The 21,481-nt window shown below is 48.5% G+C and overlaps 3 protein-coding genes across 3 annotated transcripts; 2 read left to right on the plus strand and 1 right to left on the minus strand.

The window, feature by feature from the left end:
- Positions 1-7,120: 7,120 nt before the first annotated feature.
- Positions 7,121-7,690, plus strand: EI90DRAFT_3015466 (uncharacterized protein; the record flags this gene model as incomplete). Its single annotated transcript, XM_039056899.1, has 2 exons — positions 7,121-7,495; positions 7,547-7,690. 2 exons carry the CDS (start codon positions 7,121-7,123, stop codon positions 7,688-7,690), a joined length of 519 nt encoding a protein of 172 aa, XP_038917632.1.
- A 10,614-nt stretch (positions 7,691-18,304) lies between these two features.
- Positions 18,305-18,994, minus strand: EI90DRAFT_3052612 (uncharacterized protein). Its single transcript, XM_039059959.1, has 3 exons — positions 18,918-18,994; positions 18,810-18,844; positions 18,305-18,761 (listed from the first exon to the last, which is right to left on the minus strand). The coding sequence occupies exon 3, from the start codon at positions 18,738-18,740 to the stop codon at positions 18,318-18,320; it is 423 nt and encodes a 140-aa protein (XP_038917633.1). The 5' UTR covers positions 18,741-18,761; positions 18,810-18,844; positions 18,918-18,994; the 3' UTR covers positions 18,305-18,317.
- A 642-nt stretch (positions 18,995-19,636) lies between these two features.
- Positions 19,637-21,387, plus strand: EI90DRAFT_3121984 (uncharacterized protein; the record flags this gene model as incomplete). Its single annotated transcript, XM_039063454.1, has 9 exons — positions 19,637-19,797; positions 19,865-19,978; positions 20,039-20,179; positions 20,240-20,380; positions 20,442-20,582; positions 20,643-20,783; positions 20,844-20,984; positions 21,045-21,185; positions 21,246-21,387. 9 exons carry the CDS (start codon positions 19,637-19,639, stop codon positions 21,385-21,387), a joined length of 1,263 nt encoding a protein of 420 aa, XP_038917634.1.
- Positions 21,388-21,481: the final 94 nt, after the last annotated feature.

Here is a 21,481-nt window from a genome sequence, read left to right on the forward strand (position 1 = left end):
GGGCAATCTTTCGTTTGCCCTATTTTGCCGCATTTGCCGCAAATTGGAACTGACTTTTGGTCAGTTTTCCTCGAGTTTTTCGAGGATGTATCCTCTTTCCATCTGGGTTTCAGCTCTTCCGCTTTCTTTCCTGATGGGAGGGCTTTGCCGCGGCTCGTTGTTGCCGTGGTGGTTGTTCGGGTATAGTACCCTGATTTGTAGGCTGAAGACATCTTCAGCCCGTCAATTATCTCGTCTACACGAGATATTGCTTTTAACATCTCCTCGTTTGAGGAGAAGTCTGCTCTGATTCTATCATGAGCAATCATTTCCCTCTTCCATTCGAGGGGAATGTAGTTTAAGAACCTGGCGTTAAAGGACGCCTGGTCTGGCGGCGTCACCATTTGGGACGCTGCTTTTGACAGTTCTAAGTAGAACTGTTTTAGGCCTTTTTCCGCTTCGTATTTGACGTTGCAGTATTTCTTTGTCGCGTTCAACGCGGCGGAGGCTTTGATGAAGGTTCTCATCAATATGTTGAGAACCTTGAGGAACATGCCCTCGTCTCCTCTGAGGAGAGTTTCGTCTCGGAGTCTAATTCCGAGGTCAAATGCGGGTCCCCCTAATCCACGAATCAAGCAGTCCAGGTGGACTTCGTCGAATTGGGGACCTTTGCATCCTCGCGAGGCGAGGAATCCCAGTAGTTCTGTGAACCACTGCCAGAACGATTCCATGTCGTTCTCCCCTGACCATTTCTTGTCAGGGAATGCCGGCCCATTCTTTAGGGCTTCTGGCTTCACTCCTTCTGGGTAGGGAGTGAGTATTCTCACTTCGGCCATTCTTATGGCCTTTTCGTACCATTTCTCCAGGTACTCTTCTTGCTCCCCTGCCTTCGCGGGGTCGCTGTCCAATGGAGATCTCTCCTTTGGGGGGGTTTTTGCTGGGGGGAATCTTTCTCGCAGCATTTCTTTGGTTTCAGGCGAATTCGCCTGAAGTTGTATTTGTATTCTCTCATTGTTTTGAGAGGGTATGAATGCGTTACCTCTCTGTTCGAGAGGTCCGTCATAATTGGATGTTTGGCCGAACCTTTGGTACGTGCCAATTCTCCTTCTGATCTCTGAACGATGTCTTCTCTCGGCATCGTCTTCTCCTATCCTTGGGAGAAGGATCTCCTTAGCGTCTCTGTCGAGTCGCTGGTGATATTCCAGTGTGCTTTCACTGGTGGTTCTTTTCGTGAATTTTTCACGAGTTCTATTTATGTCCTGGACCGTGGTCCAGGGGTGTTTATTTGTTTCCTCACTTTTTTGTGAGGAGTTTATTTCCTTCAGCAAATCTGTTTGTTCGCTGATTTTTTCTGTCAACGCATCGATTGCGTTGGCCATTCTTTCTAGAGTTATCTCTAGACGAGCCGTGCTATTATGGTTCGTTTCCTCGATCTTTTTCTGGATCGAGTTTATCGCGTTTATTATGCGCGATTCCTGGTTTTCCAGGAGGAAGTTTGGTTGGGCGAGCAGTGACTCTCCCCAGTTGACATTTCCGCTTCTGGGAGTTCCAGAATGGGTTCTTGGAGTGAACACTCCACGCTCGCTTTGTTTTGGCGAGGCCGTTGCGGAGGGTGCTTCCCTTTCATAGAGGGGTCTGTTCGCTGGTTTCTCCTTATTTTTGCGTAAGGCTTCCTCAGCGAACTCCCTCATTTCAGTTCGCCTCCTCCTCATTATCTCGGAGACCTCCTCCGAAGTTGGCGACCTTGCCTTGTCTGGCATGGTGCGTGGGGGTGTAAACAGCAGAGGCTCTTTTGGAGCTTCCGCGCTCTGAGAGATCCTGCTCTCAGGGCGTATTTTCGCGCCTTCTCGGGCTTTCAGCCTGAGAAGAAGTTGATCTTCACTTTCCGTCCTCCATTCGGACGGAACCTGGAACAAGTCCAGTAGTTTTTCGGATAGCCAATGCGGGGTTTCTTCCCTTTGTTTCCCTTTGTCTGCCTTTAGGGCTTGACTTGGGGACGTGATTGGGAACTCTAGGGGATAGTGGGGCCCTGGGGTTTCCTGCGGCTCTATCCGATCAGCTTTTTGGGCTGATCGTTCGGCGCTTACGCGTTTTTCGCGCAAGTCGATTACCTCGTGAGGAGGTAAGGGATCTTCCCCAGCTTGGGTTAGATCGGTTTGTTGTGGAGTTCTGGGGGTATTTTGCCCCGCACTTACTCCACGTAAGTTTCTAAAGTCTTCAGGGACCAGCCCTGAAGTGGTTGCTTTTCCCGGATCGCGTTGATCCTCGTCGTCATCTGACGACGGCTTTTGGTTTGAATCTCCCATGATGGGAGATTGCGGTTTCTTAATAAACCGCTCGCTTCTTTTTAACGTCGCTGCAGATGCGACCTTGCCCTTGCGGGCGTGTTTAGGCGCCATAAGCGCTTCCGAATCAGATGTTGAGATTTTATAGTTGTGGGTTGTGTTGTAAAACACACCTCATGCACTTAAAAAAGTGTGAGGTCTTTGGGGTTGCTCAGCACACAAAGCCATAAGTGATACAAGATGATGTATTTTACGGTGGTGTGTAAGCGGTTACCCGGAGGTTCCCGCTTGTCCACGTGACTATATCTATCTAGTTTACATGTGACTCGGGGTTCGGGGCTATTGCCCTGACATGAGGGATACTGGGACTCCCAAAGGGAGTCACCCAGATGGTGGCTATCGGTGACTTGGCGCTCATGGGAGCGTACCGGTAGCGGGAGTTGTTGGGGAAAGCGGGTTGGTGGACCAGTGCACGGTAGTGGGTGACCGTGGGAAGTGGGACCCACGGGTGCGTGGCCAGGCATCCTGGAGCTGCCTGGACCATATCCCTCTCCTAAGGAGGTGGGATAGGCTACAGTTCCTGATAGGGAACTTCTGGTTGGATGGGAGTGATTGCTCAACCACCCGGTGGACTGGTGGGAGCGGGCAGCAGGAGGTTGGGTGTGGGAATGTCCTCCTCGTTGCGGTTTTGTCATGGAGAGGATGAATAGGGAGGTGGACATGGTTCCAAGGTTACAGGTTGAGTTTACAGTGGTGGCACAATGGTGAGGATGTTACAATTGCGGTACAAGGTTTTTGGGTTATGTATTCGATAATCCGAAAACAATTCCGGCAACTGCCTTACATGTCATATGACTCGTAACTATCTAATATAAATATTACAATGGTCAAGGGAAATCCCTTGAAACTCAACAAATCCCCCAGCCAGCACCAAAACCCAGTGGGAAAGCTTGGCATGGGGTTTGACAGCGAAATAAGGTGATGGAATCCCAAAGTCTGCTTGCCTATAGTCACGGACCATAAGATTCTAGATCCGTTTCTATAACACTGAGCCCGGACCTTGCGGAAATCCCGGAGAACCCACCACGGAGTTAAGGATCGAGAGCATAGCGAAGTTTAGTCAAGAAAGTAGGATTTTGGAGAGTTTGGCCCCACAAGCTTAGTCGGCATAGAGAGCCGCGAGCCCTCTTTCAGCATGCAGCATACACCCTCGGGATCCCCCACAGGGACACCCAGGTGACTGCAGCTGTATGCAGGGTGACGTGGCGGACCTCATGTGACCCAAGCCGCATGTATATAAACACACCTGGGGTGGGAACCAAAGAAGTAACCTTCTTCTCAACATTCCCACTTCAGGTAAGTAGCATAGTTCCCCTTTTAATAATAACTCAACATTCCCACTTCAGTCTAAGTGGCCAGGGATCGCTGTCCCACATCGGGGCTGCCAGTACACACACCCGATCCACCCCTCGTGAGGTCCTCAGCACCGGACGCTATGCCCAGACCACCTTGACCCTGGACGTGACCCTGACACTGTGCCTAACTTGCCCAACATAGAACTCTGTCAAATCTCCACCGATTGGGACATTATTGGTATCGTTGGAATCATATGAATTAGCACCATTTTTAGATACCAAATATGTACTGAGTCATCGCATGAATGGAAGGGGTTTTCTGAATGGTGGAAGCTGTCACGGCTGTGCATTCCGGCCTGTTAGCCGCCCATCCCAATGCCACCCAAGCCCGTTCCCGCTATGCGAGCGTGAGTGCGAGCCCCAACCTCAGCCCTATCCTCCCTGAGGACTCCCTGCTCACTTCCCCACTTGCCCCTAGGCTCCCCTACACTTGGCCGACTCCCCTGCTGCTGCACCAACCTTCCCACCTTGAGTCCGCCTCTGGCACCGTGCCCAGCGCAACTCCCCTACCCTGCCCACTTGGCCCCTACAGGGCCGCTATCATCCCCGCGCCTGACTCTGGCCCAACTCCGAGTCCAGCGCCACTACGATACCATCGCCGCTATCGCGGCCCTATGCTCTTTCCTTTATTTATCTGTTATTGTTTGTTTTGACCCTCGGTCATTGCCGGCCGCTATGCGGCCAACCCCGCTCCTTCTTCTTGTTTGCTTCCAGACCCTTCGGCCTCTGGCCCGGGTCCGCTTCCATTCATTTCTTCTTCCTATATATATCCTGTATGATACTTTATTGTACCTTAGCTCTAATATCGATGTGACCATGACCCCTAAGTCCTGACCCCAGCAAGGCAACCCCAGTGAGTCTGAAATGAGGGCCAAGAGACAGCTAGGGGGCACAGCACTCCCTTTAGAGTTGCTGAGGCCGAATGCCCTACCCTCGGGCCTTGTTCACGGCATCATGGCCATCGCGGCCTATAGTGGCCCGCAACGGCGACCCTTGGTGCTGACCCCGGACCAGTGTCTAACAGAAGCAGGTATCTGAGCTGGTTCTGCATGTGGGCGATTATCCTGCCTACGGCGCTACACCTGGGCCTCCTCAACCCCAGATGAGTTCCTGACAGGTGGTGTCAGAATGGGGTGAGTGTGGACAATTCCGGAGTGGAACCGGGAGACTTAGCAAGGAGGGACCTTGGCCTCAGCAACTCAAGGGGAGCACTGTGCCATTGCTGTTTGTCCATGTGGTCCTTAATTTCAGACATAGCAAAGAGGAAGTCTCTAGGGGGCATTTCTGGTCGATTTTAGGCTGAGGGTCTAATCAAGTATGTACAAGCACCTACATATAATGGAGAGATGAAAGCACAAGGAAACAAGGGTGGTCCAAAATGGAACAAAGGCATCTGAATGGAGACAAAGGGAATTACGGAAGCAGAACAGTACTGAGGGTCAAGGGTTAGACTCTATGGTACAGTGGGGGACGCTCAAAGTCATCCTCTTAGACTCATGTGCTCCAATGGCACTGGAACTTTGTCACAACCTGGCAATTCCCATGGTCAGGTGATCACTCCCCACACCTTCTCCCTCCTCCGCTTCAACCCCGTCAACTCTGCTGCCTGCCCGATGCCACCTGAACAAGCCCGTCACCCTTCCCCATCACTGCTACCTGTTTCCACAGCCCATCACAGGCCTATGAGTCATTCCTTATCATGCTTGTTTTTCTTGACGGCTGTGCATGGCTGTCCTTCTCCCACACTCTTTGTTTGTTTTCGTTCCTTCTTAAGCCTGCCCGCAATCTCCGTGAGATCTGGTGACTTATTTCTATTCATTCCGTTACACTTAAATACCGGTTGTATACTACCTTGTACTTTAGTTCGAAAATCAACTAGGGTTACCCCCTGCACTCTCTGTCTGACTCAGTCGCACCCTCTGACCTCTGAAGTATCAGGGCCATGTCAAGTATGAGGCACAACGCTCATGAACAAGTCGTTGAAGCCAAAACCCCACTTCGCCGCGATTGTCTTCCCCGCCCTTAATGGGCTGTTACGCCGAAGTAGCAGACCTTAACGGTTGCCAATGGCGAGTCACGGTAACGTTTTCCCACACCCTGACAAACTTCATAGGAATGTTGTTTAGGCATATATTAAGCTATGGGCATAATTAGTTTCCTGAGAATTGATGTTTTTTTTTGTGCCACCCAAAATTGGCACTATCACAATAATTAAGCACTGCAGCCTGGAAAACTGCCAATTCACAGCTTTTGATGTATACACTGTGGTTCTACACTCAAGCTCACAATCAGTATTCAAAAAAGCCAAAATATGAATGTGACCCAAATTTGGAAGTTTTTGCATGCTTGATTCAACACTGACAATGCACCTCAAAAAGCTTAGCTCTGATGTCTGAGGACAATGACTCTAATTCTGACTGGTTTTCTGATGCTGAAGAGTGGTTCTTACATCCAAATCAGGGCATGTTCTCTGGGGCTCACTGTCAGAGACCAGGTTGAGACGAGGGAATGTCTCCATGGCGGAGGGCTTCGGCCTCAGCAACTTATGCCAGGAGCGCTGTGCCAAGTAACACATCCATGCCCTAACTTACTAAACTGGCAACCAGAACTGAAGGGGGGTAAACTCTAGTCGATTTTATTACTGAAGTGTAACCTATGTACAAGTTGAGTATATATAGTTACAGCGAGGGCAGGTCCACAAATGGTGGAGCCAAGCGGAGTGGAGCTAACAGGGTTAAACATTAGCTGATTGAATATTACCGATGAGTCGGGTTATGGGGTTAACAGAAAGGCAGGTGATAACCCAGAAATGGAAAGGAGGGATAGGCCCAAAGGTGGGCTCTGCAGGGCAAGTGAGTGTATCGCCCAGTGGAGGCAGGAGTGCGCTAGCGGACATCGGAGCTGTCTGGAAGCCTTCAGGGCTCTGTACTTAGGGAGGTGTAGGTAATAAATTGAAAGGAGGGGGTGGTGACCATCGAGGGGTACCAAGGGGATTGCAGAATATGGGAGCTCTGAGGTTAGTGAAGAAGGAGTGGAGGTAGACCAGAGGAGTCGGAGGGATCGGAAGTCGATGGCTGGGGATGGATATGACACTCACTCATCCCAGCTCATGTGCACAAATGAAACTGATGACAATGACAATGAGAAAGATGATGAAGATAAGAAGATAAATTGACTGCAGAAGAAGAGGCTCTCATTTTTGAAGAGCTGAAGAAAATCAAGTCAAAAGGACTTCTCCTAGACCCCAATTGGAAGCCACACAACCAAGCAAAAAAAAGAACAGCAAACCCATTTGCTATAGAGTCCATTCCAGAATGTGAGGTCCTTAACTGTATATTCTCCAAGGGAGACTGACATCTTTCAGCCAAAAGAAAAACCTACAGCACTGGCCCTGTTATCACAAACAAATCACATTGGTCCCAATTTCGCCATCACCACTGAATGAAAGGGCAAACATTATTAAGTGGATATTTCAGCGTATCCCCTAGGTCCAGCCCTCCCCACTCCCCAGCAATCGAAATAGAAGATGACCCCCCACCTGTTGGCAACAAAGACTTCCCACCACAAATTCCGGCTTCCACAAAGCTGCTTGGCCACACTAGGCTTAGAACAGCCAAGGAAATTGCATGCACTGCCACTGAATCAGATGAATCAGATATTGACAGTGAGATGGATGAAGAGGTTGATGAATTGATCCAGGGTGATGAAGCGGGTCCAAGAGTAATGGAGGGGATCAAAGACTGGAAGGTTTTGCGAGACCAGATTGATAAGATGCTTGAGAAGCAAAAGAGAAGGGTTACAATGCGACTCAGTGAGGTGTGTTTAATGAACACTGGTGATTTAAGCCGTGCTAAACTTTGACCTTAGATTCAAAGATACACAATGTTATGGCAGTATGGGAACCTTCGGGTCAAGGGGTTTTCAGCAGTGGATGCTAGTGCTCTGCTTGCCAATACTTACCATGTGCATGCTGGTATTTGGTTTGCACGCCGCTTATGCATGCTTGCATGATATTATGAAAGGTATGGGAGTCTCCCTCCTGAGTGCCATTGTAGGCGGGATAATTGCCCATGCACTCAGCTCAGATACCCGATTCTATGATTAGGAAACCACTTTCATTCACGTGACGACTCAGTACAAATTTGGTATCTAAAATCAGTCCTAATTCGTACGATTCTGACGATACCAAGAACGTCCCAATCGGTGGAGATTTGATGGAGTTCTGTGTTGGAGAAGTTAGGCACAGCAGGTCACGAGTACATGCAGGCATGGGAATCTCAAGTAGCAACCCAGAATTCCAGCCTCACTTGTTCCCACAGCGTCTAACAAATCGGTAAAAATGCTCATTGGCCGCATAATAGTTCTATTCAGTCACATTTCCAATTTAGGCTCTTAATTCCGCTAATCAGTTCGGTTCCGTGAGCGGTCCATGAGTTAGTGGACACGGTCCGTATGGACCTGCAATGCGTATGATTGTGCGCCAGCGATGCGAGCCGTACGTCAATTAAATACATTAATAGTAAATGCAGGAGAGGGTAGCAAGTGAAAAAATGATGTAACGCAACGGAGGCGATGGGGAAGGAGGTGGGAAGCGCGGAGATTCAGTTAAGAACTATGAAAGTAAGAGTAAGCGCGCGTTTAGTGGATAGCGAGAGCAGGGATAACCGTGTGCAGGCCTGAGGAGCGGGGCCAGCACACACGGTTAGAAGCCTCATCGCACTACCGTTAACTTACCAGTTAGACGTTGTAGTACGATTGCGCAGGCAGGTGGGGAGTGGATAAGGTGCGCTATTTATCTCGCTCCCGGATGCAACTTGTCTCTTCCCGCAGCTGGTCTGAGACCAAGTTTGGGCCCGGAGGAGGGTTTCGTCCGTCTTGTTCCATCCGCACTGCGACAGTGCAGAACAAGACAGCCTCCTCTGAGGCGCGCGCGGATCCACCTGATTAGTCACGTGAAATGGGATTAAACTGAGATAAATCCGTTGAAATATCGCTTATTTTCTTTTATTTTCATATTTTGCCATCATTTCAGTTATTGATCAATATTCTTTTATTGATACTGTTACCCTTTTCTATTATTTCGCCTAATAAGGTATCCAGGTGCCATATGGTACCAATATTCCCCATCTATTCTTTCTAAAAATAATTATTAGATATAATCCTGTACATACCGGATTTTGAAAAGAAGTTCTCCCCTCCCCCAATTTCTCTAAGGTGCTAGGATGTGCTAGAGTGGGTGTGAGTGAGTGGAATCCAACAGTAGGAATAAGGGCAACAATCTAGCCTGCAACAAGTGGGTAGTGGATTTGTTGAGCCCGGACCTTGTGGAATCCCGGAGGGCCCACATGGAGTTTAAGGATTGAGAATGTAGTGAGTTTAGTGGAGAAAGTAGAGTTTAGGGAGAGTTGTCCCCCATGAGCTGTGTCGGCATAGAGAGCCACGAGCCCTCTTGCACTGTGGTGGCATTCAAGCAGCCAATACTCTCTTGAGTGACACCAACATAAAACATGCATGCCACAGCTGGCTTGCACAACAGGCAGCTGGCACCATCACTCCCCAAAAGTTTGCAGCAGCCATAAATGAAACAATTCTTCCCAACTTTAATGTTGATATAGAGAAGCCACTGGGCCAGTGCATGGCATGCCGCTGGTTACACAAGCTTGGTTATCAGCATGTCCAGTTCTGAAAGCGAGTGTATATGGATGGCCATGAGTGCCCAGATGTCGTGAAGTATTAGAGTGAGGAATTCTTACCTCAAATGCTTGAGTATGAGCATCGCATGACCCAGTTTGAGGGGCCAGATCTTGAGGAACAACCACCAAAACTCCGGGAGGGGGAGAAAGAGATCATAGCCCTGTATCATAATAAGTGCTGTTATCATGCATTCAATTTCAAGAAATCAGGATGGTGTGCACCTGTAACAACTCCGACAATTTGGTAAGTAGGACTCACAAATAATTGTTTCCAGGCTCCCTGTAAATGGCACAATCCTTCAAAGAAAGAGCCATGGACGGCTTATCCACATCTCAGAGTTCATTAACTCCATATCTGGTCGGTTGGTTCACTGCAATGAGGATGGTGAGATCATTCAAGAAGCACGCAAAGTAATCTATCCAGGCTCAAATGGTGATGCTTGGTGGGACACCAATCAGTTGATTGCACAAGTGTGCAATCAAGCAATCCCAACTTTTGAAGCGGCTCACCCAAATTGTCAAGCACTCTTTGTTTTTGACCAGTCCTCAGCCCATGCATCTCTTGCTCCAGATGCTTTGCATGCCTGGGAAATGAACAAGGGGAATGGTGGAAAACAGCGCATTCAGAAGGATACTGTGATCCTGATGAATAACCCTGTTGAGGCTCTCCAAGGACATGTTCAAAAGATGACAACTGACAATGGAGAAGTGAAAGGTTTAGAACAAATGCTGGTCAAAAGGGGCTTTAATGTCAAGAAACTGAGGGCTAAGTGTAAACCTGTTTGCCCATATGAGAACATGGATTGCTGTATGGCTCGCTTGCTCAGCCATCAAGATGATTTTGCGAATCAAATCTCCATGCTCGAAGATTGCATCACAAAGGCTGGCCACTTGTGTATGTTCTTGCCAAAATTTCATTGTGAGCTGAACCCGATTGAAATGGTATGTCCCTCAATGTCTTTATTTTTCTCCCTCACACTCACTCTGTTTCCATGTAACTTTAGTATTGGGGATGGACGAAATATCGATATCGTGATGAGATCAAGACAACTTTTGAATCTGCAAAGGCTTCTGCATTCTGGGCATTGGATAACTGCCCCAAAGAGACTATCCGATGGTTCATCAACCAAAGTTATCGCTTTATGTCTGCATATTGCAAGGGTTTGACAGGTTGAGCTGCTGCATGGGCTGTTCGGAAGCAACGCTCTCATTGCACAGTTCCTGAGTCTGCTTGTGTGGCAATTGAGTCACTGCTCACTTAGATCTCAACTGCATGCGTGTTTTCATTGGTGCTAATTCTGTGTTATGACTCCGCAACTCCCTCAGATTAGGTAGATTTTTATGAATCAACCTCGAAAATTGGCACTACACAAAATTTAAGTACCAGATGCTGGAAAGGGGTCAAATCAACGTAATTTGGGCTGTAGATTGTGAATCTGAGGTGATAAAGAGCTAAAAATCGGTTTGAGCTGAGAGGATGACTTTGAGTGTCCCCCACTGTACATCTGAAAGGAGGTAAGGAGGGTGAAGCCCAGAGGGGCAGGAGGATGAGGTGAAGTGGGGTTGATGACTAACTGGCTGAATGTAAAGAAGCAGTAGTCCAAATAGGGATGAGGGAGAAGTGCGAAATGTATACTACAGGCAGCAAAAGTGCCAAGATTGGTCGGTGAAGCTTGGAGGTGACAGAGCTTATGGAGATGGAGTTGGAAGTCCAAAGAATATTGGCAATGGTGTTTACATAGAATGAGGTCACCAATGCAATGGACTTAAGCCAAGGTGGAGTCAAAGTCCAAGGTCGGGACCATGATGGAATCTCAGAGCAAAGGCACAAGCAGTGTCCAGGTACGGGGTATGGGACAGTGGCAGAAGGTCGTAACTTGGCAGAGGTTGGTCGAAGAGGGATGGAAGGTAAGGGAGTAAAGAGAGGAGTGAGGAGGGAGGTGATGTCAGGTCTGAAGGTGGATATCAGAGCAGACAGGGATAGGGTGCCGAAAGCATAGAAGGAAAGAATTCTGCACTGACCGGAACCTTGTGATGGGTGGTCCATGGCCCGAAGATGAGAATGAACAGGCTCAAGATAAATGTCTGGCTCACAATGCAGGCGACGGGCTATGAATCGATGAGTTTCAATATGATGTCCCAAGGCCAGCAAGAATCCAAAGAATCCTGGGGCCGATCCACCAAGCATAACAATGAGTGTTCTCAAACATGCTGTGATGATATTCAGGGAGTGACAGCCAGGCACTGTTGCTCATGCCGACAAGGATGAAAGATGACTAAGATTGTGATCAAGAACATATTAGAGACAAGGTTGACATCCCACCTTTATGGCGCACGGACTCACCCACCACAGGAGATTTACCATTATTCCCAATCTACCTTTCTTGTTGATAGGCAGCGTTGTAGGCTTAAAAGCCACTCATCGTGACCATTTTTTCCTCTCTCCTCAGTTACACTATCATGAACTGAGGTGAGGTCTCATTCTTGGTCTCATTAGACCTTTGCTTAATGTCTTTCATTGTCTAGCGCTAATCTGTAACGCTAGGTAATACTTCTTGACAATCAAGTTACACTATCGTGAACTGAGCACTAATCTGTAACACTAGTTCTCTCACAGGTTATGAGCCCAGTGAACTCCATACCCATCCACCTCACCCCTCTCCATGTCTTCCACTGCCATATCTACTGATGGTTCTCGTTATTCCATAAAACCCCTTGATAACGAAGGAAAGAATTACCGAGTTTGGGCATCTAGGATGAAACTCATCCTCGAGGCTGGAAATGTTTGGGAAGTTGTCGACCCCTCTTCTAATGGTGCTGTTGTGCCAGGGGGGCTCGGCACTGGTGACCCAATACTTCTTGAATGGACAAAAAAGGATAAGTTAGCCATGACTCAACTAAAACTCTATATTGATGACGAACCTATGATGTCTGTTGAAGAGCAAACTTCTGCTCGAGGAGTCTGGCAAGCTTTGTCTGATAAGTACAATGGTTTCGGTTCTCATGACGCTGGCATCCTTACCTCCAAGCTACATCGCTTCCAACTCGATGACTCTAAACCACTTGAACCCCAGATCAACGCCATGCAACAGATATGCAGCCAACTGGCTGTACTCAGTCAACCTGTCTCTGATTCTGGCTTTGCAATCGCTATCTCTGAGGCCCTTCCCACTTCATATGAGGTCTTTAAGACCCTGACTGTTGCAACTGTCGATGACTCCTCCCAATTAAATACTGCCACACTTCTTCACCAAATCTACTGTGAAGAAAAACGTAAGGAACATTCTTCCAGTATTGCCGCTATGGTCGCTAAAATGCCAAAACCTGAGCGGAATAACTCACCAAAGCCAAGCAGTCAAAAACCTAACACTCCCAAGTCTAATGTTCGGTGCACTAATCCCAAATGTGGAAGACCAGGTCATACGTTTGAGCGATGTTGGGCAGAGGGCGGAGGATCTGAAGGAAAGGGACCAAAAAGAGCAAAAGCTAAGCAAACACCACCTGCAGGAACCTCAAAAGAATCTGCCAAGGTAGCCACCTCTGCTGACATGAAGGTTGAAATGCTTATGGCATCTGCGGATGATGGTTTGTCCAGCTGGAGGCACCACACTGAATGGGTAGTTGACTCTGGAGCTACGATTCACCTCTGTGGTAACTGAAACTGGTTTACCTCTTATCATACTCTTGATCCCCCTTGCAAAGTTGTCCTTGGAAATAAGCGCTCAATTATGGGCCAGATAGAGGTTATACTTAGAGTTGGAAACTCCTCTTGACTCACCATGATTCACGACGTACTCTACTGTCCCAGGATTGCCCATAATCTTCTCTCCATTCCACAACTCCTATCTTCTGGTGCTCAAGTACGCTTCCTTGGCAAGACTTGCCACATCTCCAACTCATCACATGAGTTAATCGCTGTCGCTAATCTCAAAAATGGCCTCTTCTGCTTACCTGTAAAGGTAGTGGCTACTGAGGAAGCCTTCATATCCACCCCCGACATTCCTGAAAGTGCCAATGTGGCACAATCTGTAACCGCTAGTGCATCACTTGACATATGGCACACATGCCTAGGTCACATCTCAATAAAATCAATTCTCAAGATGCTATGCAGCGGAATGGTTAAAGGAATGGACATACTTGGGGCCAAGTCACCCAAAGGAGTGACATATTGTCGAGAGTGCGAAGCGTCGTCGCATCACCACAACCCTATCCCAACTGAAACTCACATCCGATTGTCAGGGATTGGCCCCTGACCCCGCTGTCAGGGCACCCAACCACACCCCAGAACTACCCTCCCAGACTTCCCCCACTTCCCTGACCTCCCCATCCCTACATATCTCTCACAGCTTCAGCCCGCATGTGAGCTGGCAGGAAAAATCACGTGGGTCAAGGCAAGTAACTCACCTTAACCCATGTGACACCTTTTCCAAGTTGCAGGAACATGCTTGGAGTCCCTTCAGTGAGTTTGAGGAGCTGAGGACAGGGTCTAGTGCCCAGCCACCTGGAACACTGCACACACCTAGGGCCAAGGTCAGGCTGTCCCGGATTGAGGACCGAGCCCTGACACCAATCAGACCAAATACTTGGCCGAATCTTCTCTGATGTCTGTGAAGTTCAAACAGTAATGTGTGAAGGGTATAAGTATTTTATTACCTTTGTGGACGACTACAGCCATTACCTTACAGTTTATCCCATGAAGAACAAAAGTGATGCTCTTGAAAGGTTCAAGGAGTTTCTTGCCGAGGTGGAGAGACAGATGGGATGAAAACTAAAGGTTCTGCGGACAGATGGAGGAGGTGAATATTTCTCCAACGAATTCACTACTTACCTTAAGAGCATCGGCATCATCCACGAGAAGACAAATCCCCAGACTCCACAAGAGAATGGAGTGGCCGAACGAGTCAACAAAACTTTAGTCAGCATGGCCATTGCGATGTTAAAAGGAATAGAATCACAAGTTGGATGTACCGCATGGCCCTACACTCTTCGACATGCCACTCTTATCAAAAACATCTCACCCCATTCCTCACTCCCCAACGACATAACTCCTCATCAACTCTACACGGGTAACACGCCCACTATCTCCACCATCCGGACTTTTGGCTGTAAAGCCACTGTCCATATCCCCAAAGATCGCTGAAACAAACTCAATGATCGATCACTCGCCGGTATTCACCTTGGCATCGCGCCAGGCAAGAAGGCCTTCTTGGTCTATGACCCTGTGATGCATAAAGTCCTTGAATCAAGGGACATTCATTTCTTTGAGGGTGTTTCTGAACCGGAGCGAGTAACAATTGAAGTGCCAAAGGTGGGTTTGATGACACATGTAATTGTGTCAATGGATGAAGGAGAGGAAGTAGAAAGGAATGGAGATGATGAAGTGCCGAAGGAAGAGGAAGGATTAGATGAAAGGGATGAAAATTTAGAGGCCAAAGGAGATGGAAGGACACTCACTGAACTTCCCCAACGATCCACTTGTATACGCCATGCCCCCATTCCTGATGACGACAACCAATTTAATATCTCATCCTACAATAGACCTAAGGACCCTGAGTCAGTGGGGGCAGCATGGGTGATGACTGCATTGGGGACCGAGCCTCGAACTTATAACGAGGCTATGAATCACCCTGACTCTGATGCATGGCTGGAAGCGTGTTTGAATGAGCTCACCACTCTCAAAGAAACTAAAATGTATGTACCAGTCCACAAAAGGGATATTGATGCTTTGAACATTGTTGGATGTCGATGGGTATTTGCCCTGAAATGAGGACCAAACGGAGAAGTCGAACGTTACAAGGCCCGCATTGTCGCCAAGGGCTTCAGTCAAGTATATGACATTGATTATAGTGAAACCTTTGCACCAGTTGTAAAGTGGTCCTCCATTCAAGTCCTTGCACTTGCCGCATGTCTAGATCTTGAAGTTCATCTGTCAGGGCCCGGCCTCGGACTCGGAGGCTCCCTGACCTCAGCCCCCATCTAACCTGTCCTCACACTATGCGGGGCATGAGATGTATAGTAAAAGAAAGGGAATATATACACTTGCCTATGTGGGGCATGAGATGAGAAGAAGGGTAAAGGTCTCATCTCCCCGCATGGTTGCTATATAAAGGAATGGGTCACATGCCCACAACTATACAGCTCTTAGAGTTGTGTAGTGTGACCCGGAGGGAACATCCAGGTGGCAGTGCCAAGCGTGGGAACATTCTGGGCGAGTTGCTCGCCCAGAACTGTGGCTGTGACCCGTGGGAACATTCTGGGCGAGCTGCTCGCTCAGAAAGTTCCCGCGCTATCCCATGCGCGCATGTACACAACACACAAAGGCAACAACAAGGCAACAGTCAAAGAATAAAAAGGGGGTAAAGTAGGTGGGGAGTCCGGGGCACCCTAAGGCAGGGTGCTGAACCCTGACATCATCAGATGGACGTGGCAACGGCTTTCTTGAATGGTGAGTTAGAGCACGAGATCTTCATGCAGCCTCCACCTGGAAGTGCTGATCATGGAAGGTCCGACATTGTTTGGAAGTTGGAGAAGAGCCTATATGGGCTGAAACAGGCATCTTGTGCGTGGTATTTGAAGGTGAAGCAAGAGTTGACAAAGATCGGCTTTGTCCATTGTGATTCAGACCATGTGGTATTCATTTACACTAAGCACTGATTAACTTGCATCATTGCGCTCTACATTGACAACCTCATGATTCTTTCTAACGATTTCTCCCTGCTTCAAAAGAAGAAGAAACTCCTTATGTCAGCCTTCAAGATGAAAGACCTTGGAGAGATCCACTGGTTCCTCGGACTCGAAATCACATGTGATCAGCCTCGTCATCTTATCCATATCTCTCAGGCATGCTATATCGAAGACATCCTTTGACACTTCGGTTTTCTGGATTCACGTTTTGTCTCAACACCAGCTGCTCTTGGCCTGAAACTACTGTACTCACATGACCAACTACCGGCTTAGTCAGCCACGTGACTTGTCACATGATATAAATGGCAACCGGCAGCTTGTTGTGATGCGTGACACCCAACCGGCAGGGCACTGCGGAGTTGTCCAAATTATATTACTTATATTAAATTGTTAACCACCTTGAATTTAAAATTTAAACATTTGAAAACACTGCCCCCATAAAATTTCTGAGCATCTGTGCATCATCTCATGAATGGTTTTACCCTTGCACACCGCATTGCTTTGTGTATGGATGAGACTATCTCATATAGCGACATCCTGGGTGATTTTATTGGATCCTACTTTCCAGATGGGAACTTGTCTGTCACTGAATTTATCCAGTTTACACTTCCAGTCCTCCAAACAAATTTACAAGGTTCACATACTCCCTGTGCCTATTCATGAGCAGGAACTTGGCCGTGGAATGCAAGCAAGGCACACAAGAAACTTGGAAGACCAAATGAAAAATTTCCATTTTTGAATGTAAATACATTCCAGAAATGGAAAATTTGAATTGCCTTGCACAGCCACCTTGCCTCAGCAAAACTGGTGTGACACCCAAACACCCAACCGCCAACCGGCTGTGACGCGTGACAGACCCTGAATTTCGACTGGACCGGGAGGTCTCTGTGACGCGTGACCGGTAGTTGGTTGTGTGAGTACAGTACCTCGATATGACATGCCACAGATTGATGCTCACCAATACCAGTCTAAACTTGGCTCAGTGATGTACGCTATGTTGGGAACTCGCCCTGACATCAGTTATGCAATAACCACTCTGAGTCAGTATTCAGCAAATCCAGGACAGGAACATTTGATGGCAATTAATTGATTACTATGCTACTTGAGACTTACTCGCAACATCGGATTAACATACAATGGCAATTCAAAGGAAGGCAACACAAGTGGATATTCGGATTTGGATTGGGCAGGAGATTCTCGTGATTGCCAGTCAATTTCTGGCTTCGTTTTTAAAATGGCAGGAGCAGCAGTTAGTTGGAGTTCTAAGAAGCAGTCCTTGGTTGCACTGTCCAGTACTGAAGGGGAGTACATGGCTTCCACTCATGCTGCTAAAGAAGCTGTTTGGATACAGCATTTCCTTTCTGACCTAGGATTCTCCATTCCCATTCCGACCACATTACTCGTTGACAATCAAGGTGCAATCGCTCTCGCCAACAATCCCGCTTTTCACACGCACACAAAACACATCGGTATTCATCACCACTTCATCCGTGAATGCATCAAAAACAAGAAAATCACATTAGAATACATTCCTACAAACGATCTGTTGGAGAATGGATATCTGTTCCCATCGGTATAGAGTTTAACAGCCTATACCGGCATGGTCAAATGGGCGAGTTGTGTAATGGTAGCACACTGAGAGGTCCTGGTTTCGATGCCAGGCTTGTCCATGATTTTACTGTATGTCCTTGTCTTGTGACCTTAACTGTATCATTCAGTTGGATCTCACGGAGTAAGTCCCATGGGGCAACGTGAAATTTCTTCACGATCAACTAGCTGACATCTTCACCAAGGTGCTGTCGAAGGAAAAGGTTGAGAATTTGCGAAGGATATGGGTTTGGGAGAGTGAGATGGCATGTCGAGTGGGGGTATTAGAGACAAGGTCGATGTCCCACCTTTATGGCGCACGGACTCACCAGCCGCAGGAGATTTACCATTATTCTCTACCTTTCTTGTTGATAGGCGGCGTTGTAGGCTTAAAAGCCACTCGTCGCGACCGTTTTTTCCTCTCTCCTCAGTTACACTATCGTGAACTGAGGTGAGGTCTCATTCTTGGTCTCATTAGACCTTTGCTTAATGTCTTTCATTGTCTAGCGCTAATCTGTAACGCTAGGTAATACTTCTTGACAATCAAGTTACACTATCGTGAACTGAGCGCTAATCTGTAACGCTAGTTCTCTCACAGAATACCTCCTTTGCGGTGGGGCTTGGTCATGATAAGCTAGGCGGAGTTCATGAATAATGTCCCTGCGAATTCTATACTAGACAATTATATCACGCCAGTGTTGAGTAGGAAAGTGGCAATGAAGTTTCGGGACCGGTGGACAAGGCTTAAATACCAAGAGTAGAAGCACCGAACGAATTAAGACTTCGCTACGAGCGCACAACGTGCGATGATAAGGTGCTCCGTTTTTGGCGAATTTCCCACTTGTGGGCCCGATCGAGACCCAGTGCCGGTGGCGTTGTCTATTCCAACAGAGGCTGGTATTCCTGTATGCTACTAGCGGGCCCTGCAAAACAGATGAAGAACGAGGTCCACTATTATCGCAAATTCTCTTCCTTTCCGGAGTCCTTTGACCTTGGTCATCTCGCACTCCAAACCAAACCCAAAAAAGTATAAACCCACATTCAGCCCTGATCAGTGCCAATCCCAAAATGCGAAAGAGTAGCGGATTCTGCCGCATCAGGCAGTTACTGGTGTTAACCTGCCTGATGGCGTCAGGAATGACGCCAAGCTTTTGATCGGAGCTTACCAGATTGACATCGCCGGTGTCAGCCCGGATGTAGACTAAATTGCATAGGGTGTGAGTCTGCCGTCCTCTGGTCTGGAATTTGGTGGGGTCAGACTGCACTCGACGTACTCGTATCACGGTTGAACTGAGGGAGTTCCAAAAATCGTCGCGCATCGCGTCTTATGTGACGGGGCGCCTATAGCGATAGCCCGTAATAAAAGGACATCAATCAAAAGCAACAGCATTGGTCTTGGCAGTATCTCCAATGATACCGCGTTGAAGCAACTAATTGAGAATAAACATCGTTAGCAACGATGATCTCCAACAGAAACTCTGGGAAATTCGGATCTGCTAGTCAGTCCACATGTAGAATGAAACTTGGGGAAAGCATCAGCGGTACATGCCCGAGGGTTTCTGCATGAGCCGAGCAAAGTGCGGTGGGCGACTCAGATGGAACATCGTGGGAAGTTTTGGAAGAATTGTGGCTAGAGCTACGGAGGTGATCATCGCATGAGCAGCTTGACCTCACCCATCGTGATGGAAAGTCCACTCGTTCTTCGGCCACAAAGAAACACAGCACTTGAGATGGGATAAAGAGGGGAAAGTTTCAAGGCTCTCGGTTCTGCACTGCTGGTCTCAGTCCCACAACAACTCGTTCGTTGCAAGCTTTCTTCTTCTCTTTGTTCAAATCTTCCTTTTGGGACTTTCTGTGCAGGCCACAGTAAGCGAGATCTCCCCAGTCAGGATGCACATATTGATTTCACTTAAGTTTGCATTATCCTTACGCTTCGCGAACACCACGCCAAATTCACGTCCTTGTCTTGATTATATTCTAAAATCAATCCACAATGCGTACCTCCACTTCCATCGCTGTTGCTGCTCTCCTTGCTGCCCCCACTTTCGCCGCGCCGCTTGTTGTTGAGGCGCCTTCCGCTGCCAATGCCAACCAAGAGCGCACCGATGGCGGGAAGTCCATTTTCAACCGCGCTCCTGAAGAGGCCCGTGACGAGTGAGTCGCAAACATTTACTGTGTTAGTGTCTGCGGAGGAGCTGATCATCAAATGTTGTTCCAACAGGTTGAACGGGGTTATTGCTCAACGGTTCCATCCATTCCGCCACCACCACCACCACCACCATCATCATCATGGTCATCATCGCCATGGTTCGAAGCCGAAGCATGCACGTAACGGGTGAGTGCAGAGTCACATAATCTTAGTGCAACAAGTTGAGCTGTGTTCCATCATTCACAGGCTCGCGGCACTCAACGGGCGCGAATTCGAGGAACGTGGCGCTGGTGGTCAGGCCATCAACGGTTTCGCTTCAGGTGTGGGATCTGGCCTCGTGAATGCTGGGGTAACTGGGATCGAACATTTGCTCAACCACCGTGACGAGTGAGTGCGCAGTCACATAATTTCAATGCAGCAAGTTGAACGGTGTCCCATCATTAACAGGCTCGCGGCACTCGACGGGCGCGCTTTGGGGGACCGTGGCGCTGGTAGTTCCGCCGTTAATGGTTTCGCTTCAGGTGTGGGGTCTGGCCTAGTGAATGCTGGGGTAAATGGAATCGAACATTTCTTCCATCACCGTGACGAGTGAGTACGCAGTCACATTAACTTCAATGCAAAAAGTTGAACGGCGTCCCATCATTCGCAGGCTCGCGGCACTCGACGGGCGCGCTTTGGGGGATCGTGGCGCCGGTAGTTCTGCCGTCAATGGTTTCGCTTCAGGTGTGGGATCTGGCCTCGTGAACGCTGGGGTAAATGGAATCGAACATTTCTTCCATCACCGTGACGGGTGAGTGCGCAGTTACATAATTCCAATGCAACAAGTTGAACGGTGTCCCATCATTCGCAGGCTTGCGGTACTCGACAGGCCCGCTTTCGAGGAACGTGGCGCTGGTGGTCAGGCCATTAACGGTTTCGCTTCAGGTGTGGGATCTGGCCTCGTGAATGCCGGAGTAAATGAAATCGAACATTTGCTCCACCACCGTGACGAGTGAGTGCGCAGTCACAAAACTTCAATGCAACATGTTGAACTGTATCCCATCGTTCACAGGCTCGCAGCACTCGACGAGCGCGCTTTCGGAGAACGTGGGTATGGTAGCCAGGCCATCAATGGCGTCGCTTCAGGTGTGGGATCTGGGCTCGTGAATGCTGGGGTAACTGGAATCGAACATTTGCTCCACCATCGTGACGAGTAAGTGCGCACTCACATAATTTCGTTGCAGCAAGTTGAACGGTGTCCCATCATTCGCAGGCTCGCAGCACTCGACGGGCGCGCTTTCGCAGAACGTGGGTATGGTAGCCAGGCCATTAACGGTGTCGCTTCAGGTGTGGGATCTGGCCTCGTGAATGCTGGGGTAACTGGAATCGAACATTTGTTCCACCACCGTGACGAGTGAGTGCGCAATCACATAATTTCGATGCAACAAGTTGAACTGTATCCCATCATTCACAGGCTCGCGGCACTCGACGGGCGCGCTTTCGAGGAACGTGGCATTGGTAGTCAGGCCTTTAATGGTTTCGCTTCAGGTGCGGGATCTGCCCTCGTGAATGCTGGGATACATGAGCTCGGACATTTGTTCCGCCGTGACGGGTAAGTAGTCATCCCTCTTTTCGGGGACTCAACTGAGCGAGAATTTCTTTCTGAAGTCTCCAAGCCCTTAATGAACGGAGGGTTCGCCTGCGTGCAGC

The sequence above is a fragment of the Cantharellus anzutake genome (assembly GCF_015039405.1).
Source record: "Cantharellus anzutake strain C23 chromosome Unknown EI90scaffold_17, whole genome shotgun sequence".
NCBI classification, from domain to species: Eukaryota; Fungi; Basidiomycota; class Agaricomycetes; order Cantharellales; family Hydnaceae; genus Cantharellus; species Cantharellus anzutake.